This window comes from Nyctibius grandis, chromosome 2 (assembly GCF_013368605.1).
Source record: "Nyctibius grandis isolate bNycGra1 chromosome 2, bNycGra1.pri, whole genome shotgun sequence".
NCBI lineage: Eukaryota > Metazoa > Chordata > Aves > Nyctibiiformes > Nyctibiidae > Nyctibius > Nyctibius grandis.
In genome coordinates this window covers 124,168,490-124,190,208 of record NC_090659.1, presented here as the reverse complement: position 1 = coordinate 124,190,208, position 21,719 = coordinate 124,168,490, and the positions used below count along the sequence as shown (strand labels likewise).

Sequence of the window (21,719 nt, the reverse complement as noted above, 5' to 3'; positions counted from 1 at the left end):
TGGCCTTGGAGGAGTAGCTTGTGCTCATAGGTGTAGATCATCAGGGTGGTCTTCTGTGCCTTGGAGCTTATATTTAGCAGCAAGTGTTCACACATGGTAGTGCTTATGCAGGTCTCTGCACAGTGTGTCCCATATTTAAATATTTTTTTTTAAAAAGAGGAATTTCTACCCAGTTCCTAGAATAGGGAGAGCCTCAGACAAAAATTTTAAAATCTCTTAAGGGAAATAAAGCAGCCTAGTAACGCCCCCTGAATCTTTAAACGTTGTGGTTGGGAAAGAGTAACGCAGCCAAAAGTGCTCTGCTGGGTTTTATGCTTGTGAGAAAATTGGATGGAGCTTTAGTCTTTAGATCAAGCTATCAGATTGATATGGTGTATCTTAGGTGTTCGTAGCCAGCCTATATCTATGCGCTCTGGGCTTTCATCCACCTCTGCCTTTTTCTAAGAAAGTGGAAATTAAGTAAAAGTTAGTTCAGAGGCACTGAGTAGAAGCATTATTGCTGCTTTCAGAGATATTATTTAAAAAAAAAACCCCAACCATATAGCATTTTCACAGGACATCAGACTCTCTATATGTATGTGTGGGTGTGCATGCTTATATGCCAGCCTTGCTCTGGTAGCACTAATTTGATCAGGTACCTCAGGTCATGCTGTTATACTCCATGTAACTTCTGAATTCCAACCAAATCATCCTAAATCCACATTTATTTCTTGTACCAGTAGCTACCAATGTGATGAATAACAGAGCTGCATCCTGTTTCATGTCATGGGACATGGAATTACACTAGGCAGGAGATATGCATGACAGGAAAGCAACAATAGGCATTTTGGGTTCTTGAAGGCTTGAACTCCAACTTTATCTCTGTGTTTACCATGGGCTGGACTCTTCCTGGCACAGTGCACATCGACATCCAGTGCATCGATAACACACTGCAGGTAAACACAGCAATACTGTATGTCTTTCAGGAATTAATGTGGTTGTAGGTCATAAATTTGCTAAGAAATTGCCCAGCAAGGATACTACTTTCTTTAGACAGCTTTGGTGGTGTTCCGAGCACCTTTTGAATGAGACACTTTAAAAGAAGATATATATATAGAACCCAACCCAAACCATTCTATGATTCTATGATATTTTTGAGAAAAAAAAAAAGGCATGACACTAAAACCAGCAAAATGCAGACAAATAACACATAAGCAGGCACTAAATAGCAGAGCTACGTTGGAAACGTCCTACCGCCACTACCTCAGATCTAGGCCCTTTTGCCAAGTTTTTCAGCTTTCCTCCTTTTGAACTCCTCAATTTCTTCCGAGGGCAACCCATGAGCTTTAGACCTGCAGTGAACATGTAGGCCATTAGAGAAAGAACCAGTTCAGTTTCATCTGCAATAAAGAACAGACCGTAACACAGACCGAGAGAAAGGTAGGTGTCTTCTGGTGCGAAAAGGAAAACAAATATTGGGTCTGGTTCCGATTTCATTTATTCGCCTCTTGTATCACTTCAACTTGACTTATTTCAAAGGTGAAGTTAGCTAATTTAATTTTAAGTGTCCCGAAGTTAGGTGCCTGCTCCAAGACAGGCATTGTCTGCAATCGGTATAGCCAGGCACTTCCAGAGGACTCTTGGCACATCTTAGACACTTCTCCCAGGGCGAAATGAATGACTTTGTTGATTGAGGAGCACAAACTAGATATCTATCACGGCTGTATCCTGAATCTATTAGACAAGATGAATCCTGGGAGAATTATTCCACTATTCCTCCAATCCTCCCCCTCATTCAACAAAGCATTACAGAACTGCTGTGAAGATCAGCTCCTGTCTCATTGCCTTTTGCTCTTCCAGGGCTGTTGCTTTCAGAAACTCTCAGCTCTCAAAGCTATGGGCACATTTCCAAATGGAAATCCTATTTAACTGTCCCTAGAGACAGCCAGTTTTTCCTGAAAGCTTAGCACAAATTTAACAGCCTTTCCCAAGGGAGACAGGAGTCAAGTTTCTGCTCTTTTGCCAATTCTGTTGTACAAATGGCAACGTCTAACCAAGCTGCCCTTCCATGCCTTACCTAAATCCTCAGCTCTGGGAACATAGTTCCGTTTTACAGAAATATTGATCCCTGTTTATAAATCCTCCCATGAGTGCTGGAGCCTTTAGGGCTGGGTCCCAAGGACAGGGAAGCCAGGAGGATATAATCCTGATGGACTGAATGAGGAATGGCTTCTTCTGAGAATCTACAGTTCAGGTGGGATTCACCTCTCTGAAATTTAGCTATCTGCAACAGAGATGTCTCCATCTGAGTCAAATGTTCTGGGCTCTCTTCTGAGCCAGTGGAGGGAAGCAGGCACTGCTGGACCACAGTGGGGGTTTATTCCAAAGTAGGTGTCCTCTGTGGGGCAGAAGAGCTGCACCTAGAAGTGCCTGTTTCTCTGCATCGACTCTAAAAGATGTGTAAGATGACCAGCTCAGATGGAGGTGTCTATGCTAGAGGTAAATAAGTTTTAATAAGATTAAATCCTACCAGTTGGAGGGGGAAGAGTAAATACTTTGTCTCCAGCCCCTTTATGCAAGCAGTAGCAAAATTCAGCCACACATGGATAAGCGTGAGGGGCTCATTCTTTGAGTTCACCCAGCAGGACTTCATCCACAGGAGAGTGGAGGAGGTTGCTGCCTGTTTCTGCACAATAGTGCAGCAGGTTGTGACCCACAGGAGGTGAAGACCTGACCAAGGTATTTGGGGATCAAACACAGTATCAGATTGCCTGAGCTCCACCTCCAAACACTGCTCACATAAGTATCAAATAATTGTTTGATAATGACTTGACCTTCATCCATGGCACAATAACAAGAAGAAAGATCCAGTGCAAACAGCACTGACACACCTCCTGAACTTGATAATGTCTGAGCAACCAGAGAGGGCTGATTCTTCACTCTCCATCCCAGCCTCTCACAAAACCCCTCTGCCTGTCAGCTGTTAATTTTCCAAGGTCCTCTCTTCCCACCACCTTGTTTCTGAACCCAGCAAGAAAACATCTGTAAGGTCCTGCACCCCAGCTCTCTGGACAGTTAAGGAATTTGCCTTCTCTTTTCTGAATGTGGTGTGTTATAATGATTTTTTCCGAGCATTGGAAACACTTTGAACCTTAGGCAGCCAGCACAGCTTCTAGTTCCCAGTTAGAGGGGGGAAGGCTCAGACCCTTAGACAGAATATCTTTATGAATTGGCCATTCTGTACCCTTTGGTAAGAGGAACTGTAACTCAAATTGCTTTGAGACCTGACTCATACGGATGCAGACATAGTCTTCTCTGCTCTCCTTTCTCTTATCTCCACTTTGCACAAACCTGTATGTTGAAGCAATGTGTGCCCTATTACAAGGAGCAGGTATCCTGGGCAGCCCATTACATCTCAGCTTTGCTGTCCTGCTCCAACCAGCCCTGAAGCCCTTTCACTGACTGCTTCCCATACACCTTTGTCTTGAAACCAGTCAGGATTTTCTCTGTTTCTGAGATGGTTTATTTTATTTTAACCCATCTTTCATTGTAGTCCAGTTTTTCTTACTTTAAATGGCTGTTAGCTTTGTAGAAATGTTTGGCTGGGGAGCATAGGAGGTTAAAAGCAGCTCTGAGATGGTTTCTTCTTGGTACTCTTTTCTTCTGTTCCTCAGCACTGTCGTTCATAAAAGAGCTTTTGGTCTGCTATGTCATGAGCAAGCCTGTCTAGAGGCAACAAGGGAGAGCAATGTCCCCTGCTCAGATAGAGATCTCACCTGGCCAGCCCATACAGCAGGTGCCACACTAAAAATGTTCCTAGACTCAAGCTGGCTCCTGTTCAGACAGCTCAAGTCACTTGACACTGGGCTTCCCTCTGCTTCTCTTTTTCCAAGGGAAGTGTGGGCAGATCCAGGGAGAAACACCCTCAGATGAACTCCTGCAGCCAGGACCTACTCTAGACAGCCTCTCCTGCTGTCGAGGTGCTGATTGCTGCTCTCTCTCTGTCCCTCTGCAAAAACATCCTTCAAAGGGATCCCCACCTCTCACTTCACTTCCCAGCCTGTCTGGATGAGACAGGAGAAACTACCGGGAACATCCAGGCACATCTGGGCACACCTCAGCCATGCCTGAGGCCATACCTGCAAGTCAGAGTATGTTCCACAAAGCCAGCCAGGTCCTGAGCAGTTTCAGAGATAGCTTTCCTTAAATCCATGGAAATATCCATGAATCACATCTTCCAGCTAAACAATGCCACTACCTGCCTTTGCTTCCCTTCTGAACACTGCACTTAGGGTTTCTTGCTAATTGCAATAATTCTCTAATTTAATCTCTAATCTCTAATCTCTGATTCCAGACAATTCTTCCAGAAACCTCATCTTGCTCAAAAAGAGTTTGTTGAAATATATCAGCTGAAGCAACCACATTCCAAGTCAGAGAGCCTTGTTCAAAGGGAGATGAGTCACTGGCTTTCATTTATTTTCTTCCTTCAATCAGATTTCAGAGAAAAAGTCTTCTTTCCCACCTGCATTATGCCATAGCCATGACCAGAATGTCCCTTTTTCTTCAATTTGCTGTTCTGTTAGGCGTTCAGAAATAATTTGAAAAGGAAGCATTCATTGTGAAGCAAAAAGCATCTGTCCTGACATTGGGTGATCAAGCCTATGAGCCAGAGGATGCTTTGATTTCCCCAAATAACTCTTGTTATATGTTATATAAAGTTTATTTAGGAAATGTCGTGATGCTGTTGTATAATTCCAGCTATGTGAGGACAGCAAAATTTTTCACTGCTGTTTGCTTCACAAGCTCTTTTATTTCTGATTTAAAAGTGCATTGGGTACTTCAAATAGGAACCTGAATGGAAAACTTCTCACTTATGCCTCCAGAGAGACATATCATCAGCAACAGCAACACTAGACTCTCTACTGATCATCTCCCACTCTGTCAGGGTGCCTCAACATTGACAAAGCAAGGAGAGCTCTGTACTGGGTCGAAGAAGCAGCCATGTTGTCCTAATGGGTGTCTTTTTCCTGGCTCATAAAAAGATGTTTCTCGTCTGGTGTTTGGAGATGGATTCTTTGAGCAACATTCACTGCTTCTCACCCATTTCATCTTCAAACAAGGATGTCAGTGCGTTCTCCAGGGTTAATCCTCATGGAAGTGATGATGGGAGAGCTCGAAAACTTTCTCCTATCCCTGGCTGCATCTTCAGTTTTTAGTGATTTCTCATGTCAGGTTGTACTTAGCATTGTGGATGGTGGTGGGCTAGATGATCTATTGGCCCTTCCAGACTTATGATCTACTGCATGATTTCATACAAGAGAAGGGATCTGGGTTTGACGATAAAAATCCAGAACTTTCATATGTTCTTTACCTGGGCACTGGGTTCATGGTTAAAAACCCTTGAGAGGACCCATGATCTGTATCTTTCTTTGCTGAATTGTATTCTTTATTTTTTCCTCCAATTAACTTTCCATGGCCAATTTAAAATAATGTTAAAAAGGGAAAGTTTCTAGATAAAACTGCCTCGTGGGATAGAGGGCTCCTGCTGCTTGAAAGCACTGTATTCAGTACAAGAGCAAAGGATTTCTGAAACAGGATGGTAAAAATTGGAAAGTCAGAAGACTGAGTACATCACTCATCTCCCTGGAACTGCAAATGGACACGATCCTGGCTTTTGGTTTTTTTTTTTCTGAATTTCATGAGCTATTGATTTTTTCCTACTGCTAGATATTTTTTCAGTGCTTTGCTGAATGCATCTGTGATTTAGTCTAGGTCAGGCTTGTATCTGCTAGATTTGTATAACCTCATATCTTTTCTGCTGTTTTGGACAAGAGAAGTGCTCCACCAGCGCTGACAAGGTGCTGCCTGTCCCAGAGCATCGCAGGATGCCAACTTCAAATATCCCACATTTATAAACTAGCAACTTTGTGCTTTTCCCATGGCTGTTCTTCAGCACCAAAACTAGTCTCCTGGTGTACCCTCAAAGAAACCTCACAGACATCCTTCAAACCTATCTGACTGTGAAATCTCAAAAAAAAAAATCTAACCTACAAGTAGGCTGCCACTCGACTGCTCAGTGTGCTTGTTTTTGCTCTCTCTCAGAGTTGTCTGGAGTAGAGTTGTCTGGCATGGAGTTGTCCTAGACCCAAGAAAAAAGCTTTCCACAAAAGCCTGATTCTGCCACAGGAAATAATAGCAGATTGGGGTGGACATAGAGAAGGTGTAACAAGATTATGAGATAGCAAAATCAAGCATGCTGAGCAGTTGAGTGGCAGCCTACCTGTAGGCTAGATATTTTGTTGAGATTTCAGAGTCAATATTTTTGAAGAAAGTCGGGTCTAGGACAACTCTCCGTGGCCAGCTCTACATGGCCAACTCTACGCAGCCAACTCTATGCAGGACAACTCTATGTGGGACAACTCGGCCAACTCTACGCGGGACAACTCTACGCAGGTTAACACAACTCATTCGATGTAGTTGCCTTTATCTCATCGTTACTTTTAATATTTTCTATCTCCTAGCATTTCATCGCCATTATTTTAACTTCTGTGTTTCACATTTCAATTAGTCTCCTTTATCTTATCATTGCCTTTATCTCATCAGTAATTTTTTGTGCATTTCAAAATTGTGTCCAATTCTGGCAATAGAAGCCCCACAGAATACTTGCCTGCCATAGCTCACAATTATCAAATAGTTTAATAAAATGTTTTTGATGTTTTGTTGTTGCATATTTTTTAACATTTCCAAATTTCACCGCATATATGCGAGCAGAAACAGGTCTAGGACATTTCAGCTTGGCGTGTTGGGTTGCCCACAATGAGTTGCCCTAGACCTAAATTAACAATGATTAATTAGCTTTGGTGAGCCATGAGGAATTAAGTGTTGAGGAATGTATGGAATGAAGTGATGAGAAATGTGTCCCTTGCTTTTATGAATAGGAGGAGAAAATCTGCTGCTGCCCACTAATCCCATCAGATATGAGGGACTGGGTGTGCAAGACCTCATGGAAAGGGGAGATTTAAATAGAAGATGAGTTGCTTCAGGACAGAGTGAAAAGATGAGTAGAAGAGAACTTTGTTCAGCACCTCCTTCCTCAGCACAAAAGCCTACAAATGAGAAAATTCCTACAGAAGTACATCAGGCAGTGTCTTGAAACCACTGTATTGGCCAACATATAGACATAACAGAGAAACAACTTTCAACCTCTCATAAACTGGCATAAAATTGAACCATCAGGATCAGGCTGGAAAAAATAGGATGCCAAGGTAGAAGCCTTGGTGCTTCTGTGATTGCATGGCAAGACAACCCCCCTTACTAATCTGGCAAGTACTCCTCCAAGTTTTATATTTCCCATGAATCATTGGTACCAACACATATTACTCAATAGCTCATTTCCATCAAGTATTAACAATACAATGCTTCCAAGCCTAAGAAATATCGTCTCTCAAAATTGTCTTCCAGTAACCTTCTATCTTCCACCCTTTTTGACACCCAAATAACTGAAAAATTACATTCCAAAATACTGTTAATTCCATGCTACTCCAAGAAAGCTCTGGGAGTACTTTGAGCACATGGATTGCCCTGTATGCAACTGCCCAAGTTGTTAACCATTATCTGCAAAGCGAAATTAAAACCACCTTCCTTTTACTAAGAGGAAATGAGGCAAGACTTAGAACAAAATTGCTAAGGGGAAGTCAGAGTGAAAATAAAACCAGACCCTGTTTGTTGTCAGACATCTTCCTCTGAGCTAGTCACTGTAAGGCCTCTTTACAGTCAACAAAACAGGCATCTTGCAAGGGCGATTCATCTTCTAATACAGTCGTCCAAGCAGGCCACCCAAATCAGACCCCTGAGAGTGTATTTCTTTTTGTTGACTATGAAGGGAGACAAGGTTGACCAGATTTAATGGGGGTGACTAGACCGTTCTTGTCAAACAAATCCCACTCCTGGTTTTTATGTCCTGACCACAACATCATTTCCAGGCATACAGCATGTGACAGCTGAACAGGGAGTACTCTGTTTGCAAAGTCAGGATTGCAAAGCTACAAAATAGCTTAATGAATTTCAAGTGCTTAATCTTTGCTGACCACCGCTTGTATCAGGGCAACATCATTAAGTCTTTAATTACATAACAGCTCCATATTTTATAACACAAAGTCTCCTTATTGTTCTGTTCAAATGAACTGTGCTACAGGGAAGAAATATGTTTATATGGTGAATGAGGCTGGTGTTTTCTGGAGGAGTTTGATGGCAAGAGAAAATGAGTGTCACCCATACACTGATGATACCAGAGACCTGAAAGTGTCTCTACCTGTGCATCTCCCATATGCACACAGAGTAGGAAAGAGATTCAGGAAAGAACTTCCTGGTGCTCCACCTCCAAAGGACTATGGGGGGAAGCAGCAAGTTTCCATGTCACTTCTTGGGAACTGTGATTAAGGAGAGGAGTTGAAGAAACCACATCACTTCTGAGTCCCAGTACCGGGCCTGAAAATGTAAAAGTCACCTAAGGAAAATGATGTAGACTTTGCAAACAGATATGATGGAAAGACAGTTATTCAGCCTGTGAACTCCAACAAGGACCTTTTAATTAATGTATTGAACAGTAATGAAGTCACACTTACCCTGGCTTTATTTCAGGAGGTTTTGGTAAGGGCTTCAGAAAGCCTTTTTTCCCAACTAGCCAAAATGTCTCTTCTACTCCTTTACCCTAAAATAAAAACAAAAATCCAGATAAAGAGCAGCTTTATGACAACCCTCTGCTCAATACGTAATTTCCTCACTGGATTTCTGTGGGCTTCATATATATGCACAGACAGAGCATGGCTACAAATCTGGGGCTGTCCTTCACAATGGTTCAGGGATGATTTGAATTTTACTATCCTGAAATACGAGGCCTTGTTCAAACTGTCATCTACAAATGACCCTCATTTATCTGGGTCACCGAAACTGCACAGCTTAACAGAAATGAGAAACTACAGCATCTCTAACCATCTTATTTGGCAGCACTAGCATAATTAATTGAGAGATTTTACAACTGTTGTTGGGCTGGGTATCAGAATAATAACTTCCTCTCCCACCACTGATGAATTAACTTTTAAGGTGAGATGCATCTGATGAAATGTAGACATTTATATCAGAGTCAATCACTCTTGACTGGAGAAGTGAAGGAAAACAGACACTTCTAGGGTGATATTCATCTTCGTGTAAACTGGACACTGAGAATAATTCAGATTAATAATTTCCTAAAGTGACAATTTATGTTCTATGTAACTATGTAAAGGTTTCTTTCCATTGACTAAACCTGGAGAAATTACCTCAGATCTCCACTTGCAGACATATGAACTTGGGTGAGATGATTCCACCTGTCCTGAAAGATTCTTGAGGGACCTGGGGCCATATTCAGATCTCTTACTCTAGGTGTTTAAGGCAAGCAGAGCTCCTACCTCTGTTTATTTACTATGTAAGGGGAGAAGTGATGCTTTGAAATACTCAGTGTTGTCTTGTTTGGACACTGTGAAAAGTAGCAGCTTCTGTAAAGGTGGACTAAATAGACTCCTAAATAAATACTTAGATCCAGCCCATACAGCTGATTGCTTGGTCCCATGGTCCATCAAGAATGACCTCATGTACTGAAACAACTGATGGGGACAATTTGGGAAATATCCAGCAGAAAAGTGGTGGAAGAAGGCCAAACAAGAACCTAATATAAAAATTCCTTAAGCAAGAAGATTCCCCTGTGAAGCATTTCACACAGACCTAGCCTCTTACCTTCAGTTCTGTTTTTCCCCTAGATACGATTTCGTAGCCTTCATTTAGACTCCGGAGCGTATCCACTGTGCTTTTGCTGATATGAATTCTGTAAGCTGGGAACAGAAAGCAAAACAGCTGGATCACTATACTGTACACACACTGCGAACTCCCCACTGCTTCATCCTGGCAAGGAAAAATGCTCCAAGGCATGCAGGCGTGTAGCTGATGTAGCTGTGTGGTGCTCCTCTACGTGGAGTATCATGCTCATGGATGGATCCTTCCAGGTAGGGCTGTAATGAGCACAGGGTGAGAGGAGATCTGCACTGGGGGCTTCCTGGAGAAGGATACTAAACACACTAAGTGTAGAAATCCAGGTCTTAATAAAGATGGTGAGTAGTTTTTCAGCAACATTGCCAGCTGGAATGAAAAATGCTATTTTTATCTATTGCCACGAGGCAGCAAGAAAGAAAAATAACCAACTGTTCTGCTCCAGAGGGCCAAAGACATTTGAAAGTTGGGATGAAGAGCAGAGAAGTGGAGATTGCAAGAGGCATAATGAGAATGTGGCTGTGCATCTAGATCCATCTGTTTTTTTTCAGTAACTGATTCCATCTGGACCTGCCATTAACTTTTTATGAACAAAAAGGGCAAAGGTGCAGATCTTTATCAAATTCCCATCTCCTACAGTTTGTTTCACAGTCATTGCTGGAATTCACTTAAATTTTTTGCTGTTCTGTTGGTGTGAACAAGCCAAGAACGTTTCTAAAACATTTTCCCCAAAAATAGTTTTCTTTGTTGTTTTTGTTGAGTTTTTGTTTCAAATGTGTCAATCACATTCCCTCCCCCCTTGAAGGATGGGGGGGATGAACCAATTAAATTTTGTTGCAGCATAATCAGAAAGAAAATCATTAGTTCAAATATGCAGAGGAAGACCACACAGCTTTGAGCTACATTTCCTGAGACACTAACCTACAATCTTTCTATTACTGTGTATGTATATACATTTCTATTAATGTATAATGATGCTCCTGTATCTGCAGTGCTCCTGCTGTCTCCATTCTCAGTGGGACTTCGCACACCCAAGGGTCTAAACCTTGAGAATCTTCGAATATCTGTCTTTCCATTAAAGTATTTCCTCCTTTCCACTGCTTTTCAAATGTGATGCATGGCTCTTAAAATAAGCCAGCCATAATCATAAGAAAGGCAATTTTCCTTAATTAATTATTAGCCTAATTGTTAGTCTTAATTAGTCTAATGAAAATCACTGGAGCTAGAAATGCGAGGATTGTATGAAAGAGTGAAAAAGTTCCAATGTGGCATATATACTGCAACGTATTTCTAGACTGGCAAGACTTCAAGATTTTAATATTAAATATCAGAGACTTCATGTAGCTTGTAAACCAGCCACGATGGGCAATTTCTTACAGCTGTTGAAAATATCAGAAGGGAGACCAGCGATCAAGGACTAAAATGTATGAGACGTTGCCTTCAGAAATAGACCTGTAATGACAGCCTGAACATCAAAAGCAAATTCAAAACTCATCCAGGGCGCTGGCACTGCTGTCCCTAGCTGTCCACTGTGTCATCCACAGTTCATCCACTATGGTTTACAGATACATGTCTCAGCCAAGGACACCAATGAACAGCAGATCTGTGTACACATATGACTGAAACACAGGTAAATGTTCCTTCCTCACCACCTCTTTTTACATGTCTGGAAGCCTCCAGCCATGGGACAATAAAAAACCAGCTGAGAGATGGTACTGTCGTATCTGCTGCACCTATTGGCTCTGTGCATGTAGACCTTGCTTTTATAACTGGAAGCCTCAGGAAAATAAAGGACAAGAACTTGAAGGGAAAATAGCATGAACATCAACCCATCAAGAAAGATATCAAGAAAACCCAACAAGGAAGGGAAGCTTAAGTATTTTTTTAGGACCTGCCAACACTTGTTCATGGAGTTGTTATTGCTGATTAAAGAAGTCATCACAAAAGATATCCTTCACGTCACAGGACATCATTGTTGCTTGTGGTCTGCTTTTCTCTCTCTCCAACATGATGGAAGCAGTGCCCACGTGTGCTTCAACCCTTGCCTTGTGCTGGCCATGAAAGGTAAGTGCATTATTTTACTGTGCAAGAACAGCTCTGAATTCAGGGTCCTCAGCACTGACGGAAAGCAAGATCCAATCTACGTAGGTCAAATCTAGGGCAAAATTCATGTCCATTTTAGCTGATGGGATCCAAATCAGGGGACCGTAGCTAAAGGCAGGTTTTTAAAGGCTGACCTATGATGGCAAAGCTGATGACCTCCCCTCCAGGCTGCTTTGAATTTTGTCGTTTGACTTGCCCCTTTCTTCAGAGCTGATTCAGTTGCAATGCTTATAGCTAAAGATGCGCATTTCTTCATCTCTCTTGAGAAGATTGTTAACCACCCACCCCAGGGACTGTCCCAAATACTCACGCAGGCCTGTGGACTCCATTCGTGATGCCGTGTTCACCGTGTCTCCGAAGAGGCAGTACCGTGGCATGGTAAGCCCCACCACACCTGCCACGCAAGGCCCTGAAAGACACATCATCTGTATAACCCAGAAGGTACTGCACAAATTAAGGGACCCATGGGCAAACAAATCTCATCTTCTCCTCAAAAACCACTTGGGAATACAAGATTATTAAAGATCTCATTGGCCTTGGTACTGCTTGCTACAAGCAATCAAAAAGCAATCATTGCTCTGGATTGCGCATGGTGTTTTATGCCTGACAAAGGTCTTGTGTGGCGGGACCTCAGTTCACCATCTGGGAGAAATTTGTTCAGAGTTCACAGAAGCTCAAGGACTACTGCAATCTTGTTTTAAAAAGACCTCCTTTTCCATCTGAGAAAACTAAAGGTCAGATCCTGTGACATGCCCTGTGCCCCAGTGAAACAGGATTGAAAATCAGCCTTGGACATCCAGAGGTGCTGGCAGCATACTGGACCACCCTGTGTCCCCTCCTTGGAAAGGAAGACATCATTAGCTCGCCTGTCTAGCCAAAAAATATTTATTTTTCCTCTCTCTCATTCTTTCGATGAGATCCACTCCCTTCCGAAGTAGCTGCCGAAGAACTGGTGCCAAGTTCTCAGGGAGGGGTATGTGTGCAGGATTCACATGAACATGCACACACACACACAGATAAAATGTGTGACAGCCAAACAGCACAGACAACTGTCATCTGGGGCACTTGGGCTAGCTAATGTTTGGACTGTGCTCTGAAGGATGAGATGCTAAGTTTCATCACCCACAATTTAAAATATCAGGCTTGCAAAATGAATGCAAAAAAAAAAAAAGAAAAATTAAAAAAAAGAGAATGCTCTCAGCAATGTAAGGAGGGAAATCTTTTCCCATGCAAGGTTACAAGAGATTTGAACATAGTACATCATCAAACGCATCTGAAATGATGCTATAGATAAGGTTTTTCATAATATGAAAGGTGAAAAGGTAGGTTAAAATGTTGTTTAAAAAAATAATAATAGTAGCCCAATTTAGAAGTGATCAGTTACTTGTTTCAGGACAATGTAATTTTAATGTGATTTTAGTCTTCTTAGTTACAAAAACAGATTCTTCATATAGTTTTCAGATACATCTTAAGGACAATGAAACTCCATAGTTGAAAGCTATGGGGAACTTCGCAAGAACCCCTCTTGCTATGACCTGTGGAAAGTTGTTGCTTCAGAGTCAAACTAACAGGATTTTAATTTAATCTATCAAGGATGCAAACTGAGAGGTAAGAGATTTTAATTCCTGTCTAATGAAGCATCACTTGCTTAAAGACTAAAAAAAAAAAAGAGAGAGAGGAAGAACGGTTCATACCAAAAATGTTCCAAGGACTTAAACAGCATGTCTGGATGAAACACAGCATGCAGGGACTGCTGGAGATCAGGAGAACCTGATATAATCGTTGGGTTTTTTACTGCCAATGTGCTGTGCAACCTTGGATAAGACACTGCCCCTCAGAATCTCCTCTAATTTAATTCCCATCTTTATCAGTACTCACTAATTTGGTTCAAGCTTTTCAGGAGAGGAGCTATATCCACTACAGGAAGTTTTTTCAGGGTTTAGTCTATAGGCACCTCTATAGCACAACTGTAAAGGTGTGTTGATACTCTTGGATCAAGGTTTTCACCCTTACCTAACTGGTCCTTAATGTGTGCACACTAATATGGCACACACATAAAAAAGGGTCTTGTTGGAGACATTTTAATTCATGCTTCAATAAGAGCTTTCCCTGAGAAAACACTAGCTCACATGGCATCCCCTCTCTTCATCTCGTGGCGATGACATGACAGTGGCACTCAGAGATCTCAGTAAGGATCAAAACTTCTTCTGTAATAGGTGTTGCAAGGACACAAAAAAATGGTTCTTGTCAAAACCCAGCCCTCACTCAGGAGGATTTGATTCAAAGCACAAATACAGGTAGCTGAGCTCCTGCTGTAGTTGGTGGAGTCCAGGTCAATGCAGTCAACTGAGCCATGAGAGCTTTTCCACTCCTGCACCTGAACAGCTTTCCAGGGTCCACTTTTGTGTTCAACAGAGCTCCATTGACCACAAATGAGCACAGGCTCCCTAACATTCCCGGGAACACCTCCACATGGATGCCTAAATTTATGTTTCCTACTCAGTCAGTGCAGTCACCCAATCATTTCTGCAAAGCTCACAACCTAGGATAAGCAAGATTTTTAGGGTGAGGTACTATCTTTCTAGAGCACTGCTTTTAAGCCTGTCCTCCTGTTGCAGAAAGTTATTAGTTCAAAACCAACCCTATCATGTAAGCATGGCCAAACAACTTCTCCATGGTGAGAACATCCAAGAGTTAATTCATTGCCCTTGCTGCCTGTGTGTGTTCCCCCTTGTCTAGACAGCCTCAGCAAAGGGCTAACAAAAACTTCCAGCCATAAATCTCTCACAGTAACAAGTTTCAGAGGAAACCAGAGACCCTGTGATGAGAACATTATGGCTAAGTTGTTTAATTATACAGGTTCACTGATTTGTTTTGAGATGACGCTTTGCCAGGGCTTGCAGGGTCAGTTGATGAGCCGTGCTGGCCACGACTCTGCAACCACCATCAGTAGTGCTGCGGAGGTTAATAAGCTCAAATGAAGTGCAGGGCTGCCTGCCAGGGTGCATGACTGATAAACAGATCCTTTTCAGCCATGGAAAATCTGGTCTTCTCACCACCGCTCTCCCCAGCCATCCAGCCCCAACCCAGACACAGACGCCATGGAAACAGCTGAGTCAGCTGAGTTTTTCTGGACAGGCAGTCAAGCTGGGAGAGAAGAGCCAAGACTCCAGGGTGCATTTAAAGCAGGGGGGAAACTGAAGACCAAACACTGGTCTTCTTGTCCTCCTCGCCTTACCCATACTTTGCCACCAGCGGACCATGGGCATGGGCCAGCAGAAGTTCCCAGAGCTGCAGCTCTCCATTAGGGTTGGAGGGACAAGGGCAGCCCATGCCCAAATGGCATTTCCTGCTTTTTCACAGAGGGAATAACGAGCTCATCTTGGCACCAGTTTCCAGAGAGCAGTTGGCCCACAAAACTCGTGGTCACACCCATTGCCTGTCCTTTCCAGGACAGTGAAAGTGTTAGACAAGCCCTCCTCTCCCCCAAGCGCTTCCTCAATGCTTTCATGATGCTGGTGACTCCCTCTTCATGCTTCTTTCCTCGGGAGAAACAAGGTCTAGGGTTAATCAAACTCTGCTGTCAGCTCGGTGGCTCAGAGAGCTGGTTTGCTTTGGAGCATGCATTTCTCGCTGCTCCCATGACCTTGTCAGATCTGTGCAAAACAAGATCTGGCTTCTGCTTCTTTAGAAACAAGACACCAATTCCTCCCACTCTTCCTCTCACACCCTACAAACCAGCTCCTAGCAACACTGCTTTCCAGATATCCAGAGTTCCTAAAAACAAGAAAAAAAAGTAACTACCCCCTGTACGCATCACCTAGAGATAGATTTTTGGCTAGGTGCAGGGAAGATGCGTTGCAGAACTGCTGTCAGCACGCAGCAGCAGATGTTGCACACCACATTTCTCTCTTTCCATGCTGCAAATGGGCTGCTGGTGCTCCAGAGACTCCTGCTCTGGGCAAGACAAGCTAGGGCCATAGTCTCATCTCATTTCTGCCAGAGTATAAATCCCACAGTGCTCCTGCAAATATTCCTTAACACTTTAGACTTCTGTGAAGGGTCAGCTAAGACCCCCGAACTGCCAAGAAAACAGTAGGGAGATGAGTTTTCAGAGATAACCCCAAAAGAAGAACTTATATGGTCTAGAAGATATGAAATATTGATTTTAGCTCCGCTCAAGTCACAGCTCTGTTCTCAGGATATTCTGGGTGAGATCCTTCTTTTTCTCTGCTCTTGTTTCCCTATGAATAAAACAGAGACCAGGATAATGACTTCTGTAAAACACTTGCATGCCAAAGATGCAAAAATGTGGGCATCGTCAGATAGGCAGAAGGATAAAAAAACCCCTGTAATACTGGGTCAGACTCCTGGGCAATCTTATTGATTATTCGGCTTCCTGCAATGGGCAGTATCCAGTACTTAGAGGAAGATGCAAGAAGTCTGGTGTCGAACAGCTGGGAAAAATTTATTAATGGATGATTATAGTATAAAATTATGAAGGCTTGTATCTCTTCAAAAAATATTGATCCTATGATAACAGCAAACGACTTTGCCTCCGTTTAAAATCCCAGCCATAGTTTGGGTTATATCATGACTGCAATCCTACTGTATTTTTTGATTTGTTTTGTTCTGCAGTTTAATTACACTTTGTACAAAAAAAAAAGGAACTTATTTTCTCTTTAAACAAGCCACTTTCCTGTTCATTGAATAGATTATGACTTCTGTATTTGAGATAATTTACTTCCTTTTTTAACATTTTTTTTTCTAAATAGCTCTATCACATATTCTTCTTGTTACATCCTACCTGTAATAAATCTCCTCAACCTTTTTCATTCTTTTACTCTATATGCCTGTTTTTCTGTGCTTTTTCATTTCAGAACAGAGTTACAAAGATGTCTCCGTATCACACCAGTGAAGATCCTATGGCACATCAAAGAGCCACCCTTACAACGAAACCCTTGTCACTAACGTTTCTGATGTAGTTCCTGACTTCGACAGAATACACAATTTCTCCCCCAAATGTTACTGAGCCATTTTCGTCCTTGGAGTTTATTTTTCCATTTTAATGCCCTTGTTGCTATGGAAGATTTTAAAGCATCTTCTAAGGGTGCTTGTTTTGGGGCGGGCAGGGAGAAAGCATTCAAAGAAGAAGTTTTTTGATGTTCAGGCAGAGGCGAGTGAAGCTGCCTACCTGTGTGCAGCCCGATTCGTATCCTGAGGGGGATGTCTGGCATGTGTCTCATTTTGAATGTTCCCACCGAGCTGAGGATGTCCAGGGACATGTTGGCTATCTCAGCCGCGTGCTTGTTTCCATTCCGTTTTGGGAGCCCTGAGGCAACCATGTAGGCATCGCCAATTGTCTCCACCTGGCAAATACCATGGCATTGATAAATAAAAAAATAAATCGAAAAAGACAAGCAAGAGCAGTAGAATAAAACTACTAGAGTGTTTGACCCAGTCATGGCTTGATCATCATGCCCAGATACTCCTCACCTTGTAAACATCATGGTTTCCAAGAACAGCATCAAACAATGTGTAAAGGTCATTCAGAAGGTCCACTACTTCAATGGGTTCACTGAGGGCCGAAATGGTTGTGAAGCCCACAATGTCACTGAAGTAGATCGTCACCTGGTCAAAATACTCTGGCTCCACAGTGCCACCAGTCTTGAGGGCTTCTGCCACTGATCTGAAATAACAACACAAGCAAAGATGATGGGGCACAAACCCTTGTTGTAGGGCATGCCCAAGAGCTCAGACACTCTTGTCCTACTGTGCTCAAAAGATCTTCCAATAAACAGAAGGATCTATATGGCTGTAACAAGCATTGACGAAAGTTTCTTACTTTGATTGGAAGGTGCTTGCCAAAACTGGAAGTCAACTCTGCAAACTCACTGAGTTCTGGGAAATTTTTTTTTCCAGTCTAGCTTTGTAGCGCCAAGGGTTTTTTTTACCATCTAAAGTACTAGCACTTACGGGGGAAGCATTTGTGACAGTAGCTTTTCTGTCTTCTGTTTTTCAATCTCCAGCTCTTCAGTCCGCTCCCTGATTAAATCTTCCAGGTTACTCGAATACTGCTCAAGCATCCTGAGCATTGAGTCAATGATATTGGTCTTTTTCCCTTTGTTGATGGTTTTGAACTGGAAAATCAAAGTGGAGAGTTATTTCCCCTTCTCATTACGCCATTGTAGCACTCTTAAGTTTGGAAAGAAACAAAAAACAAACGCTTATTTTAAAGGGACAATACTAAAGACTGGCTTTGTCAGTGGCAAGAGTTCAACAGTAAAGGAAAACGGCAATTAGAGAGTGAATTTTCATCAACAACTATGGAAGCTGCCCAGGAGTATGTTGCTTCTCTATGAACTTTCAGTGATGGTTAGGTGAAACACAACCTTCCATGAGATGACAACATGTATATGAGTTGTTATGGAGTCCTATCATGCTGCAAATTTGCATCCTCATTTATCCTGTGACTAGCAGCCCTTTGCATTCAGAGGTGCAATTTTCAGGGCATTAGCAACTCTTACAACCTGTTTGTGTATTACTGGTCTTAAATCCACCTTTGCACACTGTCATGTATGTGTACTGCCATCCCCCATCCCCAACCCCTCATTGAGTTGTGCTCTCTCTTCTTGTTCTGAAGCTGAACCTCTGGACCATTTGGATAATCTGTGGCTTCAGATGCTGCTTTAGACCCAACAGTGGAGTCACATGGGTGTAAAATTAATCACAGTTTCATAGAACTGAAAGGTAAGAGTTATGGATATAGGTTTGACTGTATAAGAATGTAGGAACAGTACTGCTGGATCAGACAAGGGGTTTATTTTACAAGTACCTGCCCATGAGACTGGCCAGTAACAGATGTCTGGGAAAGCTGTTCAAACAGGGCTCAGGTACAGTCATATTTCCTTTGTATATGCTCCCAGCCTCCACCAATCTGCAGGTCAGAGACCTCCTATGCCAAATGTTGTATCTTTGTGTTTAACAACCTTTGGTGAATTTTCCTTCTAAATTAAGCACCTTTTAAATACTTTAGAAAAATCAAATAACATATTGATCTGAAGGTGCTATCATAATTTACAGATCTTCAATCTCCATGAGACCAACAGGGTAGGTGCACTGCAAATGTGAAGACATCAAGCCCATCTCCAGCCTGCTTCACACCCCAAGTGGTGGTGCCACGGCAGCCCAAGTTCAAGACAAGGTGTAAGCCAGGCCAGGCCTGGCTAACAAAAACAAATATCTAGACACCACAAACCATAAAATAACACAATAGCAAAGGCAAGACTAGAGCTATGGGGCTTCTTCAATCATTATTTAAGGGCTCACTTAAAGAAATAAAACACACTTTCCTGCCAAATACAAAGGATTGCATCTGCTGCTCTATTCACCGACCTTATGAAATATCTCCTCAAAGGTTGGACGTCGTTCGGGGGTTTCACCCCAGCATTGCTTCATTACCTGGATGCACTCCAGGGGGGCCAGCTCAGGGGATATGTTTGGGCGGCACAAGGGAGGGGGCTTCTTCACTTTCTTTATAATTTCTGTGACAAAGAGAAGAATGGGAAGCACATTGTGAGATGGGTGGTCTTGGTGGGGACAAAGAACACGGACCTTTTCACCTGTCCCTTGCTCGCTCCTTCAGCCATCACCATTATTCCTCACCACTTAACAGCTCTGTCAAATGAACATGGAGTTTTCTGCTTTCCTCTGCTGGGATTCTTTTGGAAGATTTAAAAGATAAGAGATTCATCTGCCTTCTTGTCCCTGGAGAACCAGGTTATGTGCAATAAAGTGGATGGGTGGGGGGAGGTTGTGTGACAGATGGACATGTGAGCCTGCAGGCTTGTGTCTAATGAAATTGCCTCTGACTCTCTCCATTAGGATCTGCGATCCTCTGAGAGAGCAGAGGGTTATGGCCGAGCCCAGACAGGAAGGATACCAGCCTCTGACGCTTCATCGTTAACTGGGAACCAGTACGTAGGAGGCTGAAAGGAATGGAGACAGTGGAAAGTATTTTAAGGGGGAGAGTTTGGGTTCAAAACAAAGTCTGGGAAGTGACTGCCTATGCAAATAAGACTAATAAGGAGCTGGGCTTGGGCTTTCAGACCCTGAGAAGTCAGTCCTTGAATCTGCATTTTTTAGATAAAACAGTGAAGGTGCGGAGCTGCAGGTTCCATCGACAGCTGAAGCACAGACCAGGGAGTGTGATGTCTGAACCCAACCCCAACTTCAATTCAGGTATTTCTTAGTAAGAATATCCTGGAGGAAATGTTTTTTTTTGTAAGGTAGAGCTATATCTTCCTGCTTAAAAAAACCCCAAAGCTATTGTATTTGAAGGTTTCATTTTGTGTAGTGCAGAGCAGTCAAACGGAGTGAAAACCACCCTCTTTCTGGCAGGAGCCCTGCATTTTCACAGCTGTTACTGTGAGTACCCAAAGCTTTTCAGTGTTGACAGCATACTTTAAAGCTCTTTGGCTCATCCCACCAGTCTCCACCAAATGAACTAAACAAAGCACCTGGCCCAAATATTTCCAGGGGCAGCCAAAAGGAAATGCTTTCCCCAGACGGTTTTAAAGTTCACACCACGAGTGAAAGCTCCTTGAGGACTAGGAAGCAATGAGTAGAAATTCATCATGTTACCAGGTCAGGAAACTGAAGTGCACTATTTTCAACATTTGCTGAAGGTTCCCCAGGGGGTCTAGGTGGGGGGACACTTGCTAATTGCATCATAGGCTACATCATAGGTCCAGCTCTGAATTACAGAGCGTGTTGCATCATAATCAACGTTGTCATTACATTGTCGCAGCACTTGGGGTGCAGCAAGTTCAGAGACCCATCTTTTCAGGCACTGAACTGGCAGATATTGAATGGCCATACCCCACTTGGCGACTGTCCCACTTAAAATATGTTGAGAATGGGCTTTCACTGAAATCAGCTCTTTTTAGATTGTTCTCACTCCCTCCCTGTTCAAGTGCTTGTGACCTGACCCTGACTGCAGTGTGTTTGCTCTTCCTATGCATGCACAACGCAGTTTGAACTCATGAGGGTCGCACCATGAGCAGTTCCTAAGGCGTTCACCTATTTGCTATTTCTGATACAAGCCTCCTTATATATAAGTCAGCAGGGTCATGACGTATCACTGATCTCTGCTGAAGAGAGAACCTCTTTAAATGGGGAAGTAACCAAGGAGAAATAGATGGGCAGGTGGACAAAATAGGACACTAGTGAGTGGTCCAGCTCAAAAACCTCAACCCCTATGACATACAAAAAAGGGGTGATGAGTGGGAAGCAAAGAAGTTTCCAAGCTATGGGAAATTCTGACATCAGATTTCACCCCACACTGTGATGAAACATCAAAGTTTGGACAGGGAACTGGAGGTGCTGCAGTGGCCTGACTAATGTCCACCTCTGAAGCATCCTGGGTGGGACCCAGAGCCACAACCCCACTGATAGCAGAGATGAGTCATGTACTGAGGCTGAGATCAGAACTACACATTTTGATGTTTATTACGGATGTTTTGTTGAAAACAGCCTTTTGTCACTGAGAAAGGTCATGAGATTGGGACATTATTTCCATACTAATGTTTTACCCAAAGGGCTTGGCCAGACCTTTTATGAGCGCTCTGTATAAAGCTTTAAAAATGTACTGAAATAGTTGCCTACCTTCAGCTGAGAGTTCTGACATGCAGTACGGTGGACCCCGAACAACCACTTCTTGTAGGATGATTGCAAAGCTGTAAATGTCCCCTTTGAATGTGCCTTTTCTGCGCATGTCCGGGTCCCTCAGTAACTCAGGAGCTGTCCAGAGCAAATCTAAAAAATTCAAGAGCATC

The 21,719-nt window shown here is 42.8% G+C and overlaps 1 protein-coding gene across 1 annotated transcript in view; it reads right to left on the bottom strand.

The window, feature by feature from the left end:
* Positions 1-1,249: 1,249 nt before the first annotated feature.
* GUCY2F (guanylate cyclase 2F, retinal) overlaps positions 1,250-21,719 on the bottom strand; it is a 39,860-nt gene continuing 19,390 nt past the window's right edge. Inside the window, exons 11-19 of the mRNA XM_068395342.1 lie at positions 21,550-21,699; positions 19,279-19,427; positions 17,860-18,023; positions 17,380-17,572; positions 17,078-17,252; positions 12,194-12,292; positions 9,751-9,845; positions 8,604-8,689; positions 1,250-1,331 (exon numbers count right to left, since the gene is read on the bottom strand). Of these exons, the coding sequence (XP_068251443.1) occupies positions 1,250-1,331; positions 8,604-8,689; positions 9,751-9,845; positions 12,194-12,292; positions 17,078-17,252; positions 17,380-17,572; positions 17,860-18,023; positions 19,279-19,427; positions 21,550-21,699 (1,193 nt within the window). The remainder of the gene's footprint in view (positions 1,332-8,603; positions 8,690-9,750; positions 9,846-12,193; positions 12,293-17,077; positions 17,253-17,379; positions 17,573-17,859; positions 18,024-19,278; positions 19,428-21,549; positions 21,700-21,719) is intronic.